This window comes from Notothenia rossii, assembly GCF_949606895.1.
Source record: "Notothenia rossii genome assembly, chromosome: 7".
NCBI lineage: Eukaryota > Metazoa > Chordata > Actinopteri > Perciformes > Nototheniidae > Notothenia > Notothenia rossii.
Genome location: NC_136905.1, coordinates 61,337,129 through 61,358,985, shown reverse-complemented (window position 1 = coordinate 61,358,985; position 21,857 = coordinate 61,337,129). Strand labels below are relative to the sequence as shown.

General features: G+C 42.3%; 1 protein-coding gene across 5 annotated transcripts in view; it reads right to left on the bottom strand.

Annotated features, from left to right (window-relative positions):
- The window catches only part of rock2a (rho-associated, coiled-coil containing protein kinase 2a), a 65,920-nt gene that overhangs the window by 13,737 nt on the left and 30,326 nt on the right, over positions 1-21,857 (bottom strand). For all 5 annotated transcript variants that reach the window (XR_013810516.1, XR_013810517.1, XM_079694738.1 and 2 more), the window contains exons 2-15: positions 21,532-21,613; positions 21,309-21,409; positions 20,805-20,942; positions 20,042-20,302; positions 19,392-19,536; positions 19,057-19,195; positions 9,549-9,640; positions 9,276-9,435; positions 9,124-9,178; positions 7,886-7,974; positions 7,431-7,479; positions 6,865-7,000; positions 5,836-5,927; positions 5,210-5,456 (exon numbers count right to left, since the gene is read on the bottom strand). Coding sequence is in view for 3 of the 5 variants with exons in the window: in XM_079694738.1 (XP_079550864.1) it covers positions 5,210-5,456; positions 5,836-5,927; positions 6,865-7,000; positions 7,431-7,479; positions 7,886-7,974; positions 9,124-9,178; positions 9,276-9,435; positions 9,549-9,640; positions 19,057-19,195; positions 19,392-19,536; positions 20,042-20,302; positions 20,805-20,942; positions 21,309-21,409; positions 21,532-21,613 (1,786 nt within the window). In the remaining 2 variants the exon portion in view is untranslated. The remainder of the gene's footprint in view (positions 1-5,209; positions 5,457-5,835; positions 5,928-6,864; positions 7,001-7,430; positions 7,480-7,885; positions 7,975-9,123; positions 9,179-9,275; positions 9,436-9,548; positions 9,641-19,056; positions 19,196-19,391; positions 19,537-20,041; positions 20,303-20,804; positions 20,943-21,308; positions 21,410-21,531; positions 21,614-21,857) is intronic.

Below are 21,857 nucleotides of genomic sequence, written 5' to 3'. Positions count from 1 at the left end.
ACTACAGAGCTACTAGAAAGACAGTCGAACCCGGTGCATTCCTCCGTCTGAATGTGGTGCACTTTTGCTAAATGTTTAGACAAATTGCTCGTGTTACTGCCCTAACATGCGAAACACTTATTGCACTTTTGGTAACGAGCATCGAGACGGGTAAAGTTTAACCACACCTCGGAGCGGGTTCTCTCCGCCATCTCCGCAGTGTGTGTGTGTTGCTGCATGTAGCATGTGCGTGTGTGTAAACTGCCCCGCCCCCTCGCAAGCAGGCGGGGGAGAGAGATCTCTCGACTGGATTGGGAAGATCGAAAATACTCAAAATAATCATAGACGCATTTTGCAGTCTTTTTGCGTATTAGAAACGGAGTTGACGAAACTAAAACTGCAATATAATGTTTGTGTAGCAATAATACATGACATATATGTTTTACATGTCTCCAGTACCGATAAAAAGACCGATAACTTCGGAGCTTAATGGTACCACGGTCTTTAATAATTCAGCCCCGGGGCCCGTTTAATACCGGGGCTCGGTACCCATCCCTACCTCCAACACATGCACAGAACCTACAACAAACTTAACACTTTTTCTGAATTCACCATATAATGATCACTCCCAGCAAGACACATATGGGCTTATGATTTATCGTCCAGCCAGACTTGAACCTTTTAGAAAATGTACGGCAATACAAAGTGAATATAGCATTGTTAGTTCTGGAAAGGTATATATAACCTTCCCCCTGGATATTCCCATAATATCCGTGCCATTGAGAAACATTATGATGCTTTTAAGGTCTTCATTTGTGATGGACGATTATTCAATTAACTTCTTCTATCAATTGACATATTATGAAATGATGATTTGGGTTCTTTGAACACCACTTACTTTATCACATATTGAATATACTGTATATTGTCTGTGTTTATACAAAGAATATACAGAACGGTATATATGTTCTTGTCTACACAAATTCTCAATCGTCAAACAATCACTGTTGATACTTCCATATGGACAGAACTGCAGCTGTGCAATGCTTTTGTCCCTGTGCTGAAATGTGTACTACAATAAAGTTTTAGATAAAGATCAAGTTTGGCTCATTTAATCATATCAATGGTATTATAAAGGGCTGGTCAGCTTTGAGTCTGCGTTTATCATTTAATTATAAAATAATTGGGTTTAAAATGATTTCATATGTTGCAAAAAGCGTTTTATGTTGATGTATAATTCATTTAGGCTACCAGGTGGTGTGCACTCAGTTAAATGAAGTTCATATCTGGATAACATGCAGACTGATTGGTTAGCTGGCGGGCACTGTTGTGATTGGTCCACCTCTTAGAGATGTCCCGACCCTTAGCCTATCGTGTACAGTGTGATGGAGAGCTAGCCAATAGAAGCACAGAGGTAAAATAATGATGTCACTTCGTTATGGAAGTAAACAAAAGAGTCCAAACAAAGCGTTTCCAATGTTTGTTCATACATACACAATTGCCTGATATTCAAAGTTATTGTCTTAAGGCAATCTTTAGAATTTGAATATTAACATGCTTCAAATGAATGCCTATTCTCCAACATGCTGATTCATTGGGGGAAAGCACTTAATCTCAGATTCAATAACATTGTTCTACATTGTTTCATGTGTAACGTCTGGTCACTGCATCCCAACAACTGCACTTTGACCAAACAGAAAGTGAACTGAGGCGTTTCCTTGGTGGAACAAACGGATGCTGAGCAGGAACCTGGGTGTGTGAACGGCACTGGGTTTGAGTATGACCTCACCTCAATTACAGCAATCAGATAAAGCTTTTACATGACAGTCTCAATGGCCCCAGAAGTACCTTAATCAGATTATGGTTAAATGATTAGCCTCTGTTAAAACACTCCCTCGTACAGTTACTTAAATTCACATTTGCTACTGCTGACCAGCTGCAATGGAGACACTGTCTGTTGTTATTCAAGGGCAGTAAGAAGGGAGTAGGACATGCTCTCTATACAGAGATGTGTTTAACCAGTGTGGCTTAAGCCTTGTATCTGGAAATATCAGATGCATTTGCACACACAAATAGATTGTGTTGTTTGTTGAATGGATGCAAAACCTTTTTTAAATACTCTTTTTTTTCCTTCTATGTCTGTGTTCATCTGCCACGTGAGCTGCTGAGACACCACTTTTATCCAAGGTGTGTAATAACATTTCTACTTCATAAAAACAAAGGTAACTATGCGCTTTAGGCAGAATTCTATATTCAAGATTATTAACATCTTTTGATCTTAAGGTCCACGAGCCTCTCCACAGACACATGTAGCCAGGCAGAGGAGAAACAGGTGAAGTGATGGACATGTTGTTGTCAAACAGGCTCGGTCGTAAACAACTGAGGATTCTGTGTTTTTAGCTAAGCTAGACAAGAAAATACTAATAAAACAGATCAGAGATGCTGGTTGTTGGCTTGGAGGGATTCCATGTTGCCCCAGTGCATTTTTGTGGAGCAAGCACTGTGCCAGACTTGCTTTAAAGAAAATAGTTTTATAAATGTGATGGTACTTGTCAGCAGATGGTTATTTCGCTTTAATGAAAACTCTACTCCTGGCCTTTGGCATGATGCTATTCACCACTGAGAAGGAAATAACAGGAGTAATGACCAGCTCTAAAAGTGACGTATTTTGCCATGTGGTGGATCTGATTTATGCCCATGTAAAGAGTGTTTCATAAGAAATTACAAAAATATTTGGAAGAGAATCTGATGAATACATCTTTGAAGTGTTAAAATGTAATATTTAGGAATGGAATTTGGTTTGGTTGTTGAAGCCCCCAAATCTATAAATAGAGATATTTCTGGCTCAGTTGAGTGGTCGTCCATTTGTAAAGTAGGTGGTTTGGACCACACGTCAATGGGCAAGATATTTAACCCCAAATTGCTCCTGATGTCACTTGTATCTGTGAAAGTGCTTTGAAGGGTCTCTAAAACTGGAAAAGTGCTATATGTATATATATATATACACATCAGTGGCGAACCGTCAGGGCCTTCAAGGTATTCAGAGAAAACCAGGGATGTAACGATACCAAAAACTCACGGTACGATAATATCGCGATAACAAGTCCACGGTACGGTATGTATCGCGATATTGAATAATAAAGAGAAACATTTTTAAAAAAGAAAATGTTTGAATTTCTTTTGGAAATTTAAAAATGTTTTACTTGGAAAAATGTTCTTTATTAAATAATAAATCTGATTTGTACAGCATTTTAGTAGGATAGCAGTATTTTAAAGTGTCAAAAACAAAGTGACAGTGACAGACTGGAACAAGAAAACCAGTGTTTTTGTACCTACTAGTACTACCAAACAAAGTAGGAACTTTCTTTGTGCCACTGCACCTCACAAATAAACAAGGACATTTAATAATCAGACCACGCAATAAAATAAATCAAGTTTCACTTTAGTTTTTCAAGTAACTCAACTCAAACTCACTAATTCACTCACTCAGCATCATCAGACAGTTTTTAGCATGTCCACATTTCCAGGTAGAAACTGGGATGTTTGGGCGTTTACAATATCCCCTGCTGCGGAAAAAACTCTCTCGCTTGGTACTGATGTTGCTGGGACAGCAACCAGTTAACCGAATATTTTTTGTTAACAATGGCGGAAAAATCTGAAAGCAGTCTGTCATTTTTTACAGATTAGAACAAACTCGGAACAGCGCCAAAGTTTCCCCGCAGCGAGGCTCTGGTGTTATGCCGTGTTATGCATGCACTCCAAAAGGAAATGATATAGTTTCCAAACCGTACTTTGCCGTACAGATCATTGAAATGTCTGGGAGTTTTTGCTTTACGCTGTGCGCGCTCCCGCGAGGTGCATGCCTATCTCGGTGGGCATGCATAACAGGGCATAACACCGCCCCCACCGTCTTAGTGGCGAGTTCAGACCCGACGGGTAATAATGGATTATGACGGATATTTTACGATCCTGTCTGTCAAAATGACGGACAACGAAAAAGTCTAACGCCACCTCAGTGGGACAGAGAGATAGGATTTGGCCATGGGTGACAGCAGTGAGTCAAACTGTGCATTGTCTCTCCACCACTTCAAAAACATAAAGTTTTTTCCAAGAAGGGGAGGCTTATTGACAGGGCGAGATATAAATATACTGTTGGTACTTGTCAATGTCTCTAGGTATGTAAATGTAGCCCTGTAAATACAATGTCCTTTTGTGTTATCTGTTGTTTTATGTTCATGTTGTAACCTACTTGCCAAACATACTGCCATGTAGGACAGGTCTCCCTTGAAAAAGAGATTGATGATCTCAATGGGACCACTAGTTTTTATTTTTATTTTTTATCGCGGTAGATTTTGTCAGTCTCATGACGGTATTTGGACGTTTATTTATCGCGATACCGCGATATTCGGTATATCGTTACATCCCTAGAGAATACCCTGGAACACAAAAAATCGATTTAATTATATAAATAAAATGTAAATAAAACAAATAAATGAGTATCGTATCTGTGTTGTTGATCTGTAATATTACAGTGTTACGTTGATTTGTTTGTCCTTCTCGGACCATGCACTACGCATTTCAGTGGTTTTGTGTTAGAAAAGAAAGCAACCAATCAGATCTTGTTCCGGGTCTCTGGGTAGAATATCCTTCAACCAAGGTATTCTACATCCTTGATAGAATGCTCCGGCCGTTGCACTGAATGAGATCGTACGTTTGGACTGACAGTTTGATCAACCAATCATATATTGATTTGTAGCCAATGGGCGTGTTCTTTCAGAGTTTCCCTCGGTTCCAGGGTACTCTAGAAGGCCCGCTAGTTAACTGGCTCGAGACAGAGGATCTAGATGAATGCGACGAAGCAATTCATTTGCCGTTTTATTGTTTTTAACGTTGAAATGGCAAGTGCAACAGGTGAAGATGATGTTGTTGCGGAATTGTTGCGAGTACCCTTTTCAAGACGACAATTCAGTGAAAAGACGGACATTATAACGGCGGCGGCAGGGGGTGTGTGTGTGTGTCTACAGAAGGTCCAGTTGTGATAGACACGGTTTGCCACTGATATATATGCAGTCCATTTACCATATTTCAAATCACATCTAAAAACCAGATTGTCTACAGCCTTAAAAGCTGTGTGTGTGTGTGTGTGTGTGTGTGTGTGTGTGTGTGTGTGTGTGTGTGTGTGTGTGTGTTGTGGTGTGGTGTGGTGTGTTGTGTTGTGTGTGCCACCCACCCATGAGGTCGCTGATGGTCTCTGAGCCCTGGCAGTGCTCCCTCCTCTCTGTCTCCAGCGCCGCCTGCAGGCTGATGCACTCCTTCTCCAGGCTCAGCTTGCTGCGCTCCAGCATGCAGCTCTTGTCCTGCAGCTCACGCACGTTGGCCTCCAGCTGCTGCAGCTGCTTGCTGCTGTCCGCCTGCGTCTTCCGGAGCCTGGCTGCCGCCTCCGACTCTGCCCTTAACAACGTGTTGGCTTCATCCAGCTGAAGGGGAGGAAACGTGTGTGGAGATCAGTTTAGTTTGGCCACTTGTTAGTACTTCCTTAGATCTGTTGGATAAACATTTTCAATCAAGCACATTATTCGGAATAGAAATACATTATTTATTCCATAATAAAAAAAAATGTGTACTGTTCCACAATGGTTGTAAACTTGTAAGTAAACACATGTGTAAATGTAAGGCGCTGAGCGTTAATTGGAATAATCTGGACACCTTAAATTGTGAGAAGAAAAAAAAATGAAATTATTAAAATGACCATTACTTCATTCAATTCCAACCCATCAACAATTGTTTGTGTATTTTTACAATACTAGGTACATTTAACGTCAGTGCCACTGTCAACAGGCAGATTATAACACGGACCTGTTTCTGCAGGTGGATGTTGTTCTCATTGGAAATGTGGGAGTTCTGGTTCCTCCTCTTCATGTCATCCAGATGGTCTCTAAGGCCGTTCACTGCACAACACACAGGGATGCATTATGGTTCATTCCTTTCCTTTATATGTAGCCGAACAATTCTCCAGTATTATTCCTTTATTATTGAGTTCTAAACAGTGAGAAGTTTGGGTGTTACAGAGAAAAGAAACCATTACATCAAATTGTGTTAAGGGTTATAGAAACTAAAAAGCTCTGTGCGATATACAAAAGTATTCAGCTGGAAAAAACGGACATTGTTGTTCAGCGCAGTAGGGAGTCAGTCAATAAACAAGGAGTAGAAAACAAAGCGGTGTATATAAGAAGCATTTCCAGGGTTAATAATTAGCAAATGTCACAATTAGGTTTTGAAGCATAATGAAGTTTTTTGTAGGAGTCATTATATTTTTCAGACTTGCAATAGATTCTTTATCTCCTATCTTTGATTATAAAAAGAGTTATTTGACCAGCTGATGGCAGTAATGTCCACATTATATCAGCTGGTCAATAAACCTCCATCGAAACTCACAGCTACAGTCGAACAGCCTTTTTGAGTTATTGGTTGTCTATTTTTTATGTTTTTGCTACTATTGTTATATATAAGGTATTTTATGTTCATTTATTTAGTTGTGTTGTATTCATCCGATTTGTATTTTAGATTTATTTATTTATTATATAACAAAAGTGACGTCAGAATAATTGGCAGGAATTAGTTCACGGAAACAGCTATCAAGGCGTTATTTAAGGAGGAATCAAATAAAACACATGTTCTTTGGCGATAAACACAACAAAAGGAAGAAGGCACCACTGTCCTTGGCGGATATATGTGTTCTCTGTGCTCTTTCTAGTCTTTGTCAATTACGAAATGGTTGGGCAGGCCACCCTATCCTTTGCTTAAGTGTAGCCGCTGAAGATGAATGCATCTTGTCATATATTTGAATAGAATATACAATATGTGTGTGTGTGTGTCTCGGTTCACCTTCGTTCTCCAGGCAGCGCTTCCTGTCGGCCTCGCCCTCTGCCTTGCGATTGCTCTCCAGGCTCTTGTGCTGCAGCAGAGCTTTCTCTCTCTCCAGCTGCCTCAGAGTGGACTCTAGATTCTTCCGGCTGCTCACCTAAAGCACGTCATTCAACACTTTATTCAACACTTCCTACAGGGCTGCTATTACAAGGCTCCGATTTCAAATTTCGCTTTAGGACAAATGCTCCCTGAGAATAAAATGGAGGATCGACACAAATCCAATCCACTTAAGACATTTGAATGGGGTTGAATATTGAATACTGGCTCCAGCTGAACCCTATGGGATTTCAACTGTTAGGCATTCACTCAAAACTCTGTCAAGTGAAAAGTGAGGAATCTGACTTAAACATAGTTTTGGGAAAATAATTAGTGAAAAGATGGAACTGGAGCGACCCCAATGAGGAAATCGGGTCATTTCACCAGGTAATATTAAAAATAGGACTAAGCCAAACATATGCTACTGATGTCCAACACTAACAGGTGTCTGGCTGTGTCTCCACGGTTGTTCCAGAGTATTCACTTACCTCTTCCTCAAGTTCTTTGGCAATTTTGTCTAGACGGCTTGTGACAGCTCTGTGGAAAGAAAACAGAACAATATTTACTTAAGCTCGGACTGTGATGGTTGCTGACCTTTTGTCTTTAAGTAACGTTTCTACAGTCCTGTACTCATCCTGTATCCTTTTTCCAACCCAGTTTATATTTGAACACACACATTTCTGTAAGCATCAACGCAGTGTCAGAGCACAGTTATGCAGAGCTGAGTATATGTTAATTAATTCATCTTTTATAATTCATTCAGTATGGATTTCCAGCAGAATAAGCCATTAAACAATCTGAAGCAGTACAGTTCTCTCTGAGGGGCAGGAAGTGAGGGAGAGGGTCTGAGGGAAAAAGTAGTTAAGTAGTAATTAGTAGCTAATTCTTTCCTTCAATGGCTGAATCTAAACTGGGTTGGGGAATAGAGAGACGCGTCCTGTACCTGTGTTTGTGATCCAGATCCACTTTGGCCTGCTTCTCATTGTTCAGCTGCTTCTCCATGAGGACCAGTTTCTTCTGCAGTGCTGCTGACTGTGAAGGGACAACAACCGACCAATCACACGTCAGGGTTACTAATCAATTTGCAACCATAACTGCATGTTATCCATCTTCCCTGTGACTCTACTGTATCATCTATGTGGCTGTTGTTGTGAATGTTTGTTCCAAAGAAAAACGATGAGCCGAAAGTCACCTTGTATTACTACAACTTGCAGAGCTCAAACCTATAACAATTATTATTATTATCATTATTATTATTATTATAGGGCTATCAATTTAACACATTAATTGAAATGTTATCAATTAAATAATACTACCATAAAACGTGTATAATATAATGTTTTATCAGAATTGAAATGAATGTAAATTGCTGCATGTTGTAAAAATATATTGTAATATTAGTATTATATAAATAACCCTAAAAGTCTGTCAGGGGCTTAATTGCGTTTTTCTAATGTTAATGAAAAAGACGAGTATAATTGATAGGCTTGTGTCGATTTATACAAATATATGATACTAAATAAAACCTTTTTTATTCTTAATCCAACTTTTTCATATCTCTATTCAATGCATGTGTCATGTGCCGCAATAATGCAATGTTTTTCAGTTGAAATATCTGCAATTGGGGTCTTTTCCAAGCAAATATAAAAAACTATCATTTATTCAGATTAGAATTCATTTCAATCTATTGAAAACCCAAATGATCTTGAATGTTTTAGTCCCATCCAACAAATAAATCACAAAGCAACATTTGCAGTGGTATTGTACTAACAGCATATGGTGAGCTGAAAGAAAAACATGGCCTTTGTTGCCTCTCTCCTCTTAGTTGATTGATTAGGCTGCTCAGTTAGCGCTAAAGCTAATAAGAGATTAGCTTCAAAGCCAGCTACTCGCAAAAGCTGCTTAAGTATTACTGTGTGACTAAGAACATTGAAATTCTAACAAAATACAAATAAATCAGGGGATCAGAAGAAAAGAATCCGTTTTTCTTAGTCATTTCCATCATAATCCCTAACCTCTTACAGAATGAAGCTGGATTGATCGCAATGTCAACAGGCCTGTGTGGTCGTGTAAACTGACGCCTGGCGTATTTATTTCCTGAGAAGCTCGGGACGGACAGTTTTACTAGAGTTGCTCGAGGTGCACCTGGCAGTTACAGTGTGTGGAAGTGAAGAAACCCACCTCTCCTTTCGAATTATCATGAGCCACCGAGATGTTGTTGGAAGCGGTTAGTAACCTTAAAATGGGAAACGGACAAAGTCAAGATCACAGCAAATAATAACTCTCTAAGGGCTGAACATGATCAAACACAGCTAGAGACACAGATGACTTACTGATCCTCTTTGAAGTACGTGAAGCCGACGAATGGCAACTGGTTCCCGACAAAGGCCTTCGGTGTGGGGAATGATTCTACATCGCCTTTGTCATCTTCAATCTCGTCGAAATTACTGGTGTCTATGTCACTGCTCAGCTCTGGGACTACAGGAGCCACCGCTGAGGAGGAGAGAGAAAGAAAGGAAAATGGTAAGTGTGAATTGCAGAATTTTTTTGGGAGTTGGAGAAAAAAAGGCATATTTAATTGGCTCAGGAACTTTGTTGATACTTACTGTCTCTGATGGTGTCAAAGGTCCACTGGTCGTTCTTGAAGAAAGGGTGTCGCATGATTTCATCCACGCCGTTTCTGCCCAGTCGCACCTCCCTTGAAACAAAGAGAGTGAATGAGTTGTTGAGCCATGTTTACAGTTTAACAGTATCACAAGCAACTGGCTACAACATGACCTACTGATACATATCCAGGAGAAAGCCAGAGTCAAAATATACAGATGTTGACTTTGTTTAGCCTAAAGCATCACCAAACAACCCAGTGGTAAACATGAGTGTGATGTGAGCAGCTGAACAGCAAGCATCAACATGTTATGTAAGGTCTGAGTAATGCAGTACACAAGAAGTAACCCACTGCCTCCTTCTGCCATCATCCTTATAGGGCTGCAGCAAAAAGGGGCTTTTCCATTTTAAGTTTCCAATATGGGTTTTTCAATGGCCAATAAAAAATGTCAATACATTGTACCTTTTCTGTACCATTTATCTGATAAATCACAGCAATTTAAAGAGGACATATTCGGCTAATTCTCAGGTTCATATTTGTATTTTGTGCCTCTACTGACAACCGCTTAGAGTTCCAGCCAATAGAAGTGTGAGTGTTACATAATGATATCACTATTAGGAAGTTAAGAAAGGAATCCAACATAGGCGCTTCAGGCAGGGGGGGAGAAACTCCCTTGGATAGGGCCCCTTTAATATGTATTACAAATAGGGGTGGGCGATATGGCGATATTAGGTCTCCACGATATGCCTTTTCAGAGATATCATATCTATCGTGATACAGAGAGTCACTCAGTCATAGAATGTGAGTGCTGCGAGTGCACCAGGGTAGGATTTTCATGACGGCCATGCCGTCATTGCCCCTCGGTCTGGCCGTGAAGCCCCAAAAATATTTGTACGTCCTACGGCCACCATGGCCTGCGTGCCCCTGATACTGTTAAAATCTTGAATCTCGCGGTTCTCATGTCATGTCACGTTTCTATGTCTAGGTTTGGGTGTTTTGCTGTTCTCCCCGTCATGTTTTCCTCTTGGTTTATTGTCTGGTCCTTTTCCCTGTGTTTTTCCTCCTGTCGTTAGTTTCCCTGGTGTGTCTAGTTGTCTGATTGTGTTCACCTGTAGCCCTTGAAATAAAGGTATTATAAGTGTTATCTGCGTTTGGGTCCTGCCTGCTGCACTCCTCGTATCAGAACGTACCAACCAACCATGAAATGGGCCCAGCAGATCCGTTCGAGCTGGAATTACTGAATTTTTCCTTTTTTTTGGCTAACTGCTCGGATCGATGGAAGAGAGCATCCGGAGTTCAGCAGCGAGAGGCTGTGTTGTTAGAGGCGCGCCAGATGGCTATGGAGAAACCAGGTTTGGTGAAATTCTTACCTGGCTGGATTTCGAATATCCTCTCTGTGTGTGATTCCCGGCCTGCTAGCCCCAGGCATGCTAGCTCCCTGTCTCCCAATTCCCAACCTGGCACCATACGCCTCGGTGGGTTCCATCTGGAGTCAACCCGTGCTTCTGCCCCAGTTCCTGCTCTTGTCCAGGAGTCGTTTTCTGGAACTCGTCTGGCTTTTGGAGGTCCACGGAGCCTTCAGGCGGCTTCTAAGAGAAGGAGTCGCAAGGCCAAGCTAGCAGCCCGAGCCCCAAGAGCCATGATTCCGGTCCCAGTTCTGGCCCCAGTGGCCATGTTTCCGGCCCTGGTTCCGGCCCCAGCAACCATGGTTCCAGCCCCAGTCCTGGCCCCAGCAACCATGGTTCCAGCCCTGGTTCCGGCCCCAGCAACCATGGTTCAGGCTCCAGTACAGGCCCCAGCAGCCATGGTTCCGGCTACAGAACCGGCCCTCACAGCCATGGTTCCAGCCCCAGTCCTGGCCCCAGTAGCCATGGTCCCGACTCCAGTTTCGGCTACAGGACTGGCTCTCCAGCCGACGCCAGCCCCCCGAGCCCTGTCGACGTACCGGCCGACTCCAGCACCTCGTCTCCTGCTGGCTCTCCAGCCGATGCCAACTCCATGTCCTGTCCCGTTGGGGGTCCCGCCGACTGCTCTTCTGCCGGGGGTCCTGCCAACCCAGTGTCCTGTGCCGTTGGAGGCCCCGCCGACTACTCTTCTGCCGGGGATCTTGCCAACCCTATGTCCTGTGCCGTTGGAGGTTCCGCTGGGGATCCTGCCAACTCTATGTCCTGTCCCGTTGGGGATCCCGCCAACTACTCTTCTGCCGGGGGTCCTGCCAACCCTATGTCCTGTGCCGTTGGAGGTCCCGCCGACTACTCTCCTGCCGGGGCTCCTGCCAACCCTGTGTCCTGTCCCGTTGGGGGTCCCGCCGACAACTCTTCTGCCAGGGGACCTGCCAACCCTATGTCCTGTGCCTTTGGAGGTTCCGCTGGGGTTCCTGCCAGCTCCATGTCCTGTCCCGTTGGGGGTCCCGCCGACTACTATTCTGCCGGGGGTCCTGCCAACCCTATGTCCTGTGCCTTTGGAGGTTCCGCTGGGGTTCCTGCCAGCTCCTCGTCCTGCCACTTTGGGGGTCCCGCCGACTACTCTTCTGCCGGGGGTCCTGCCAACCCTATGTCCTGTTCCGTTGGAGGACCCGCTGAGAGTCCTGCCAATCCCATGTCTTGTTCCGTTGGACGTCCCGCCGTCACCTGTCTCGCCGGGGGTCCTGCCAACTCCTGGTCCTCTTCCGTGGCGGATCCTGCCGAAGCCTGTCCCACTGGCTCCGGTTCCTGTCCGGCCGACACCGGGTCCTGCCCTGCCTCCGGAGCTATCCCGTCAGCGCCTTCCTGCCCGGCCTCCGGAGCTGTCTGGTCTCCGCCCTCGAGCCCGGCCCCCTGAGAGCCGCGGTCTTCGCCCTCGGGCCCGGCCCCCTGACTCTTCCTGCCGCTGCCTTCGCCCTCATGCTCGGCCCCCTGAGTTCGCCCGCTGTGGTCTTCGGCCCTTTTTGAACTCTGCCTTGCCCCCGGGCCGTCTGCCCGAGACCCCCTCCTCGAACTCTGCCTTGCCCCCGGGACGTCCGCACGAGACCCCTTCCTGGTCATCTGCTGTGCCCTGGGCTGTCAGCCAAGACCCGTCCTCCGGACCCCCACCACCCACCACCCACCCTGCTGGATGTTGTTGGATTTTTTTTTTTGGTGTTTAGGGACGTCTAGAATCCGTCCCTTGAGGAGGGGTTTCTGTCACGGTTCTCATGTCATGTCACGTTTCTATGTCTAGGTTTGGGTGTTTTGCTGTTCTCCCCGTCATGTTTTCCCCTTAGTTTATTGTCTGGTCCTTTTCCCTGTGTTTTTCCTCCTGTCGTTAGTTTCCCTGGTGTGTTTAGTTGTCTGATTGTGTTCACCTGTAGCCCTTGAAATAAAAGGTATTATAAGTGTTATCTGTGTTTGGGTCCTGCCTGCTTCACTCCTCGTATCATCGAAGTTGCTTTAAAAGCGTCAGAACAGTGGTTTCTGAACTGCGTTACGCTGCGTTCACAACGGACGCGATGTGAATATTCTCACCCTAACCGCTGGAGTTTCACCGCGGCTGTCAGCTGTGTTTACTCCTGTCATTCAAACAGGACGAGCTGGAGAGGGGGCGGGGCTTATATCCATGTAAATACTGTGGTGGAAACCAACTACGACAAAATTAACCTATTTTACCCTGATTTAATTGTAATACCCGTTTCAAAATGATGCCGAAGTAACTAAATACTGATAACGGTTAGTAAAAACCAAGCTGTCTAGTCAGGATTCAGACAGTATTGCATTTCATTTATTATCTTGGTTGATTCTGGCTTATATTTTATTTTATCAATAAAGGTATTTATATTGTTTTTCCCTTTTCAAACAGATGTTCAGTTATGTTAAAGTCTTTGATTGCACTTCAAGTCTAAAGTTTGCATTTGAATTGTTTGGCACTGACTTTTCCTCGTTGATGTTTTATGTTTTACTTAGTTATGTTTTACTCTCCTTTTCATGTTTATTGATGTTACATCACTGCTAGTGCTACCTAAAACAGAAAGTGCATTTTTATACTGAGAAACTGTGCCTTGAATATTTCATTTTATTTTATTTAGCAAGAGAGTGCACTTTACTTGGTGAAAAAAACAGTGTTAACGTTTGTTGTGTAGGGTGTAGGCCAGGGGTCGGCAACCTTTTTGATATGACGTGCCATTTTGAAATGTTCTTGTTAATCAGCGTGCCCATCATTTTCATCGCACACCGGACTCTTATATCCGCATATATATATATATATATATATATATATATATATATATATATATACACAGGACTGTCTCAGAAAATTAGAATATTGTGATAAAGTTCTTTATTTTCTGTAATGCAATTAAAAAAACAAAAATGTCATACATTCTGGATTCATTACAAATCAACTGAAATATTGCAAGCCTTTTATTATTTTAATATTGCTGATTATGGCATACAGCTTAAGAAAACTCAAATATCCTATCTCTAAATATTAGAATATCATGAAAAAGTATACTAGTAGGGTGTTCAACGAATCACTTGAATCGTCTAATTAACTCGAAACACCTGCAAGGGTTTCCTGAGCCTTGAAAAACACTCAGCTTGGTTCAGTAAACTAGATCACAAGTATGGGGAAGACTGCTGATCTGACTGCTGTCCAGAGGACCGTCATTGACACCCTCCATCAGGAGGGTAAGACACAAAAAGAAATTTCTCAAAGAGCAAGCTGTTCACAGAGTGCAGTTTCAAAGCACATCCACAAAAAGTCTGTTGGAAGGGGGAAATGTGGCAGGAAACGCTGCACAACCAAGAGAGATGACCGCAGCCTTAACAGCATTGTGAAGAAGAGTCGCTTCCAGAATTTGGGGGAGCTTCAAAGACAGTGGACTGAAGCTGGAGTCCAGGTATCAAAAGTCACTGTTCACAGACGTGTCCGGGAAATGGGCTACAATAGCCGTATTCCCATGGTCAAGCCACTTCTGAACTCAAGACAACGGAAGAGGCGTCTGACTTGGGCTAAGGAAAAGAAGCACTGGACAGTTGCACAGTGGTCCAAAGTCCTCTTTTCAGACGAAAGCAAGTTTTGTATTTCATTTGGAAGTCAAGGCGCCAGAGTCTGGAGAAAGGCTGGAGAGGAGCAAAATCCAAGTTGCTTGAAATCCAGTGTGAAGTTCCCACAGTCAGCGATGGTTTGGGGAGCCATGTCAGCTGCTGGTGTTGGTCCACTGTGTTTCATCAAGCCCAGAGTAAATGCAGCTGTGTACCAAGAGATTTTAGAGCACTACATGCTTCCGTCTGCTGAAAAGCTCTATGGAGATGAGGAATTCATTTTCCAGCATGATCTGGCACCTGCCCACAGTGCCAAACCCACCAGTAACTGGTGTACTGACCATGGCATTACTGTCCTCGATTGGCCTGCAAATTCCCCTGACCTGAACCCCATAGAGAATATGTGGGGTATTGTAAAGAAGAAGCTATTGAAGCATCCTGGGCATCCATAACACCTCAGCAATGCCACAGGCTGATTGCCTCCATGCCACGCCGCATTGATGCAGTAATCCGTGCAAAAGGATTCCCAACCAAGTACTGAGTGCATTAATGGACATTTTCAAATGTTTGATTGTGTTTTGCTGTTATAAATCTTTTTTTTTTACTTGGTCTGAGGAACTATTCTAATTTTTTGAGATAGGATTTTTGAGTTTTCTTAAGCTGTATGCCATAATCAGCAATATTAAAATAATAAAAGGCTTGCAATATTTCAGTTGATTTGTAATGAATCCAGAATGTATGACATTTTTTTTTTTTTTTTTTTTTAAATTGCATTACAGAAAATAAAGAACTTTATCACAATATTCTAATTTTCTGAGACAGTCCTGTATGTATATATATATATATATATATATATATATATATATATATATATATAAAGGTGCGCTGCATTTACACATCAGATGAGGGGGAGGGGCGGCCCTAAGTGTGCCATATCAACATTAACCTTTGACACCACTTCCATTTTTTTTATCTCCATCGGATTTTATTCCATCCATATAGGCAACCTACATAGCAACATTTTTAATAAACATTTTTCTCCCATAATCAGAACATTGAAATTATATATGAGCACTATACAACAATGCTTCAGCAATAAACTTAACAAATCTCTGTATGTAATTTGTTTAAAGCCCTGTGGTAACAAATGACATGCACAGTTGCCATTTCAGCATACTGCTTTCAATGATACTCCCTCATATACAACGTTTTGCAAGGGCAGCAAATGTTAAAAAAGGGAATTAAATGTAACAAACAGAAATATGAGCACTATATAACAATGCTGCTATGCTTATAAAAATATCCACATCGAAGAAGAAAAAAGAGACCGGGACAAAGAGCTCCATTAGGCAAAACCATGTGTGCTACACATAAACAGTCATGTGTGCTACAAATAAACCAGTCAATGTGATCCCTGGCCCTGCTTTCCTTTGCTGAGCTCCATTATCTGTGGATCGTACTTTGTCACTTTAAGTTGCACACAAGCTTCAGAGTGGTCAGTTGTCAAACGACTGCGGGAGGGGCTGAGCACGCTCTTCATGTGCGAGAATATCTGCTCACAGAGATATGTTGAACCAAAGACTGTCAGCAAAGCCAATGCAATTTTCCTGACACAGCTGAACTTCTCCGGTAGAGATATCCAACAGGTGAAGATGCAAGAGCTGTGATCATGTCTTGCCGTGGTTTCCAGCTGTTTCCGCAACTCCGCAAACTTCGTCATCCAGTGTTGAACTCTTCAGCTCAATCATCTGCATCATCATGTCCTGTGTATCCAGCCAGCCTATCACAGATACATCCAGTTCATGTCCATCAAAGCTTTCGGGTTTGATCAAGAAAGAGAACATGGGTCCATACTTCTGAAATTCCCCGAATCGTGTTGTAAACTCTGACTCCAGCTCGCTGATGTATTTGCATATTTCAGCTTTGCTGATGCTGTGCTGCGTGGACAGCTCCCTCAAGTGGGTGAAGTAGCGGAAAGTGGAGGTGGCCACATCATCTGAAAAAACTGCCAGCTTTCCAACAAAAGCCTTCCATGTGTCAAACATGTCCAAAACAGTTTGACCTGCGCCTTGCAGTTTCAAATTGAGCTCGTTGAGGTGTCCAGTAATATCTGTGAGAAACATAAGTTTCACGACCCATTTCTCGTCCTCGAGCTCTGGAAAGTCTTGGCCTTTTTCAGCCAGGAAGGCCTTTATGGCATCAAAGCAGCCAACAAACCGCTCAAAAACCTTTCCACAGCTTAGCCACCTAACTGCCGAGTGGAGAGGGAGATCTTTGTATGAGCTGTCCATTTCCTCCAGCAGGGATTGGAACTCTCTGTGTGTCAGAGCAGATCGCTTAACTATGAAGTTAACAATCTTCATCACTGTGGCCACAACCTCGTTAAGATCTGAATTTGACATCTTTGCACAGAGGTTTTCTTGGTGTATTATGCAGTGGAGTCTCATGATGGGGTGACCGACTTGTTTCTCAATTAATGTGACCGCTCCCTTGTTTCGCCCGACCATGGCGGGAAAGCCATCTGTTGTCACTGCAAAAATCTTGCTTATGTCAATCCCTCGCTCCTCAAAATGCTCCATACAAACTTTGGCTATGTCCTCACCTTTTGTTGTTTCAGGCATTGGTTTTAAGCAGCAGAGCTCTTCTCTTACAGTCGAATCACAGTATCTTACCATGACTGCCAAGCGTGGTATGTCGTTCACGTCCACGCTCTCATCCAGTGCAACGCTGAATACCGTGGCTTCTTTCAAACCAGCTGTCTGCTGCGCGCAAACGTTTTCTGCCAGTTCCTCAATGCGTCGTTCAACAGATCTGGCTGACACTGGAATTGATTTTATTCTTGATTTCATTGTCTCTTTGTTTGGTAAGAAATTAAACAAAACCTCTGAGCTACAGAGGAAAGCCTCCTTAATATATTCACCGTCAGTGAATGGCTTTCCATGTTTCGCGATGCAATGAGCAATGCGATAGCTTGCTTCGGTAGAATCATTGTTAGCAGTGGCAAAGGCTTTGAGAGTGTTTGCCTGTTTCCCATAACCAGACACGGCACATTTTATGGATTCAGCCTTGTCTGCCTCATCCTTGAAAGTTGTCTTGTGTTTGGTCTCAAAATGCCGTTTGACACTTGACGTCCGACAGACAACATTTTCCAGACATAAAGTACACACAGCACGGTCCTTCTGAAACACAAAACCCCACTCTTCTGTCCACGAGGGCTGGAATGTCCGAATATTTATTTTAGATTTCTTAAGTAGCGGACCTGCCATTGTCTACCGGGCCTGCTCCGTCACTGATTAAAACAATCTTTAGGCAGGAGTTGTAAATCAATTTACCGTAAATTAAACGTCGTGCATATCTCCCAATTGCTGTGAAAGAGGTAATTTGGCATGCAGATGAGAAAGCACTTCAACATTTTCCCCAAAACTGCTCATTATGGCTACTGCAATTTGTGAAGTGCGTTCCTCCGTGGTGAAATGAACAGCACTACACCACATTGGAAAGCAGCAGCAAATCGCCTGGAGTTAAAGAGAGCGGGGCTGCGTTGCGTGCATGGCTTCCTTCTGCACGTAACGGGGAGACGCGCTCTGGCAGCGGTCTCGTTCAGGATCCTACATTTAAATATTTTGCACACTTATTCCTAGCGTGCCACTGGTTACGGTTCCGCGTGCCACTGGTTACGGTTCCCAGGGGTTGCCGACCCCTGGTGTAGGCCTACCTACTTGAACACTGAGGAAGCCATATCAAAATTCCTGTTGAATTGTTCATTCAGGGATTCATTGCAGAATTAAAACCAGCTTGAAATGGTATTTTGGTCCGTTACTCTTTTTTATTTTAGTTGTTGTTACCTGTATGTACTGGTTGGACTGTTAAGTAACTTGAAAAATAACCATAATAACCGACATGAAAAGATATCGTGATAAATATCGTCTATCGTGATACTGCTTGCAAAATATTGTGATATTATATTTAAACAATATCGCCCACCCCTAATTACAAATGAGACCTAGAGTTGCTGAACATAAATGAATCAAATGTATAAATGTAACATTGTTGTCTGTTTGATTAAGCAGATCTGCAAAAAGGAATTGTATAAATTGGAAAATAAATAGTTCTAGCTCATTCAACAGATGGTAGCATCTCATGTTTAGGAGAGAAATAAATATACATAAGTAATTACCGCCTGATGTTTTACTGCTTTGATATGCTTCATTACAGTAAATACGTGTATGATTGTTCTAACTTTTTTTATTACATACTGGGTTATTATTTTGTGAAAGCACCAATCAAAAAGATTATAATTCATTTGATCCATATCATATCCCTTTCTGCAAATGTGCTGGAATTTAAAAATAAAAAATACTGCTTTTAACCAAATGAATAGAAATCCAATAGAACAGCTGAAGCTGCACAGCATTCAATGTTGATTAGGGATTTGAATCTCCCTATTCCACACAGCCGTATGAGTGTCACACAGGCACATTTAGAAGTGTGAAAGACTGTTTCTCTGTGTACCGGTCAGTCAGGAAGGCACAGATGATATTCTTGGCGTCTTTGGAGATCTCCACGTCATCAGGGAAGTTGAGGGAGTTTTTGTGGTCCATGATCTTACTGTAGGTTCCCACCAGAGAGTCGGCGTAGAACGGTGTGTCACCTAACAGCAAAACAGCAAGTTAGCGATAATAAACGGCACTGGAATATTGAAAATAGACAGATTTGTTTAGGTAATAAGAAGATTCCAACAGGCCAAGAACAGAAGTACAGTCCTTTGTTTACGCAAACATATTTTCAGATAGCAGCTCTCCACTCTTGTTGTGTACACTCAGTGATATCCTTCTATGTTCACTGACCAACAAGCATCTCGAAGATGAAGACGCCGACGGACCACCAGTCACACTCTCTGCCATAATAGCCGTCTCCTCCCTGGGACTTCAGCACCTCAGGAGAGATGTAGTCCGGAGTCCCCACCGCCGTATCACAGTGCACCATGCCGGTCTGCAACGCAAGTCCATACATTAAGATCTTTCAAATCCTGCAGCTTTAAGGAACCCTAAAGTGAATATTTGTGTTATATCTTAAGAGAAACTATGGATATTATTCTAAACATACCACCTGATGACACAACGGAGAGAAAAATGTGCGCTCCAACTGAGTAACATTATGGAAGTAGTGGAAGATCTCAAATGCGTAACAACTACTAGAAGGGCTGATTTAAATACGGAGACAGTTTTGTTTTTTGACTGAGATTATTTTCCTAATAAAGCTTGATGGACAAGACGCAGGTCAAAATAAATACGATGCATCTGCGAAATAAATATGTCCTTTAATTGCAGTAATTATCACTGTAAGATCATCCGGTGACTTGAGAGTTGTGATATTGTTGTGCCTCCCGCTAGTAGAAATGTATTTACTTATAAGTCAAATATATAAACAGATTGCAGTATAAACAAGCACTAATAAACGCAACATGCTGCTGCGCGTGCACGTGTATACAACTCACAGTGTCCATCTTCATGCACGTGCCGAAGTCGGCCAGCTTGAGGTGTCCCAGTCTGTCCAGCAGCATGTTGTCGGGCTTCACGTCTCGATGGATGAAGCCCATGGAGTGGATGGCTTCCAGAGCCATCACCACCTCTGCCGTGTAGAACTTGGCCCACTTCTCAGGCACGTCGTAGGTGCTGGTGAGGTTCACCAGGTCTCCGCCCGGCATGTACTCCATCACCATGTACAGGAAGTGCTCGTCTTGGAAGGCACAGCACAACTGACGGACCAAACACAAGCCCTCATTAGTTTAGTATTTTGGAATTGGTGACACATAGGGATGAACAATGTGGATCTTTGCATTTCCAATGGTAACCATAAGAAGTTAAAATAAAAATATTCGATAAAATAAGAAAATATAATAAAGATATTAATACAAACATAGGAAATGTAAGTAACATTTGAAATCAATTAACTAAGTAACATGTATCTGCAACATATACAGTGGTGTATACATTTTAATCAGATATTATTCTAGGTGTCAATATACACAGAGTGTATATGTATGCGAATTGCTACTTTGTTGCAGCTCTTAATAAATCAAGAAAAAATATGTGTAAAATATAACAGTTTTCACAAACACAATTTTGTATACCTTTTAAAAATAATCAAAAAACACCTCGAAATGGTATTAAATTGTATTTATTAACGGGGGACATAACGGAGGACATAACTGTGGAAGCACCAGACAGGAATATTCAGAAGCAGAGCACGTGTCTTACCTGCACCACCCAGGGGCTGTTGGCGAAGGCCATGATGTCCCTCTCTTCCCAGAAGAAAGCTGAGTCTGAGCGTTTGATCATCTCAAACTTGCTCAGCAGCTTCATTGCGTAGACCTTCTGAGAGGCTTTATGCCGGACCTGCATGGCGGAGACACACAGGTATTAACAGTTGGAAAAGTCATTCAGAATTTTAGATTGTTTTCAATGTCTAACTTATTCTGAGCCACATTTTGGCTAAATGATTAATTGCATGTTATGCAAACTACATAAAATCACTGACCATATTTTCAATTCAATGTTGTGCAATAAAGCACATTGCATTTAGAATTCTCCATTCATTGAACACTCAAGAATATTCAGAGATATTTTTACTTTGAAAACAGACCAACTCATCAAACCAACTGTTGCAATGACATGTATGCATGTGTAGTCTTCTAGGAACCCTAATGTTAGAGACTTGACAATTAAATGAGAAAAACTTCTTTTTTTTAAAACAATACTCACGAGTTGGACTTCACCAAATGCCCCTCGACCGATGACTTTAACTCTGTCAAAGTCTTCTGACTTCATCTGGAGGTCTCGAGTCTGTGTTATGACTTTTTCATCTGAGTATATAGAGAATAAATAACACAATTAATTATATTTTAAATGTACCACAATTACAAATATTTAGCTTTAAAATGGGGCATTTCCATCTCTTTGTCTCATAAACACATAAATGACTCACATCTGTTTAAAAAGGTTTCGATGTTTTTGTTCTTGCGTAGTGCAGGGTAGTCCAAGTCTAAGACCAGGGCATTTATAGAGTCCTGCACAGAGTGAAAAGAACAATTAATCATCAGGTTAGGTAGTGAGAATGTGTCACATGTATCATTTGCTAAATTAACAGGAACAAGATCATCTGAATGACCCCAGCTGCTCCGTTTGCTTCTCTCTAACACCTTCTTTGCATAGAACAGTGTGTTGATCTTACATGTTATGTCATACCACAAGTGTGTGGACATTAAAACATGACAAGGACACAAAGACCAAGACATGTTTCGTCCAATCATT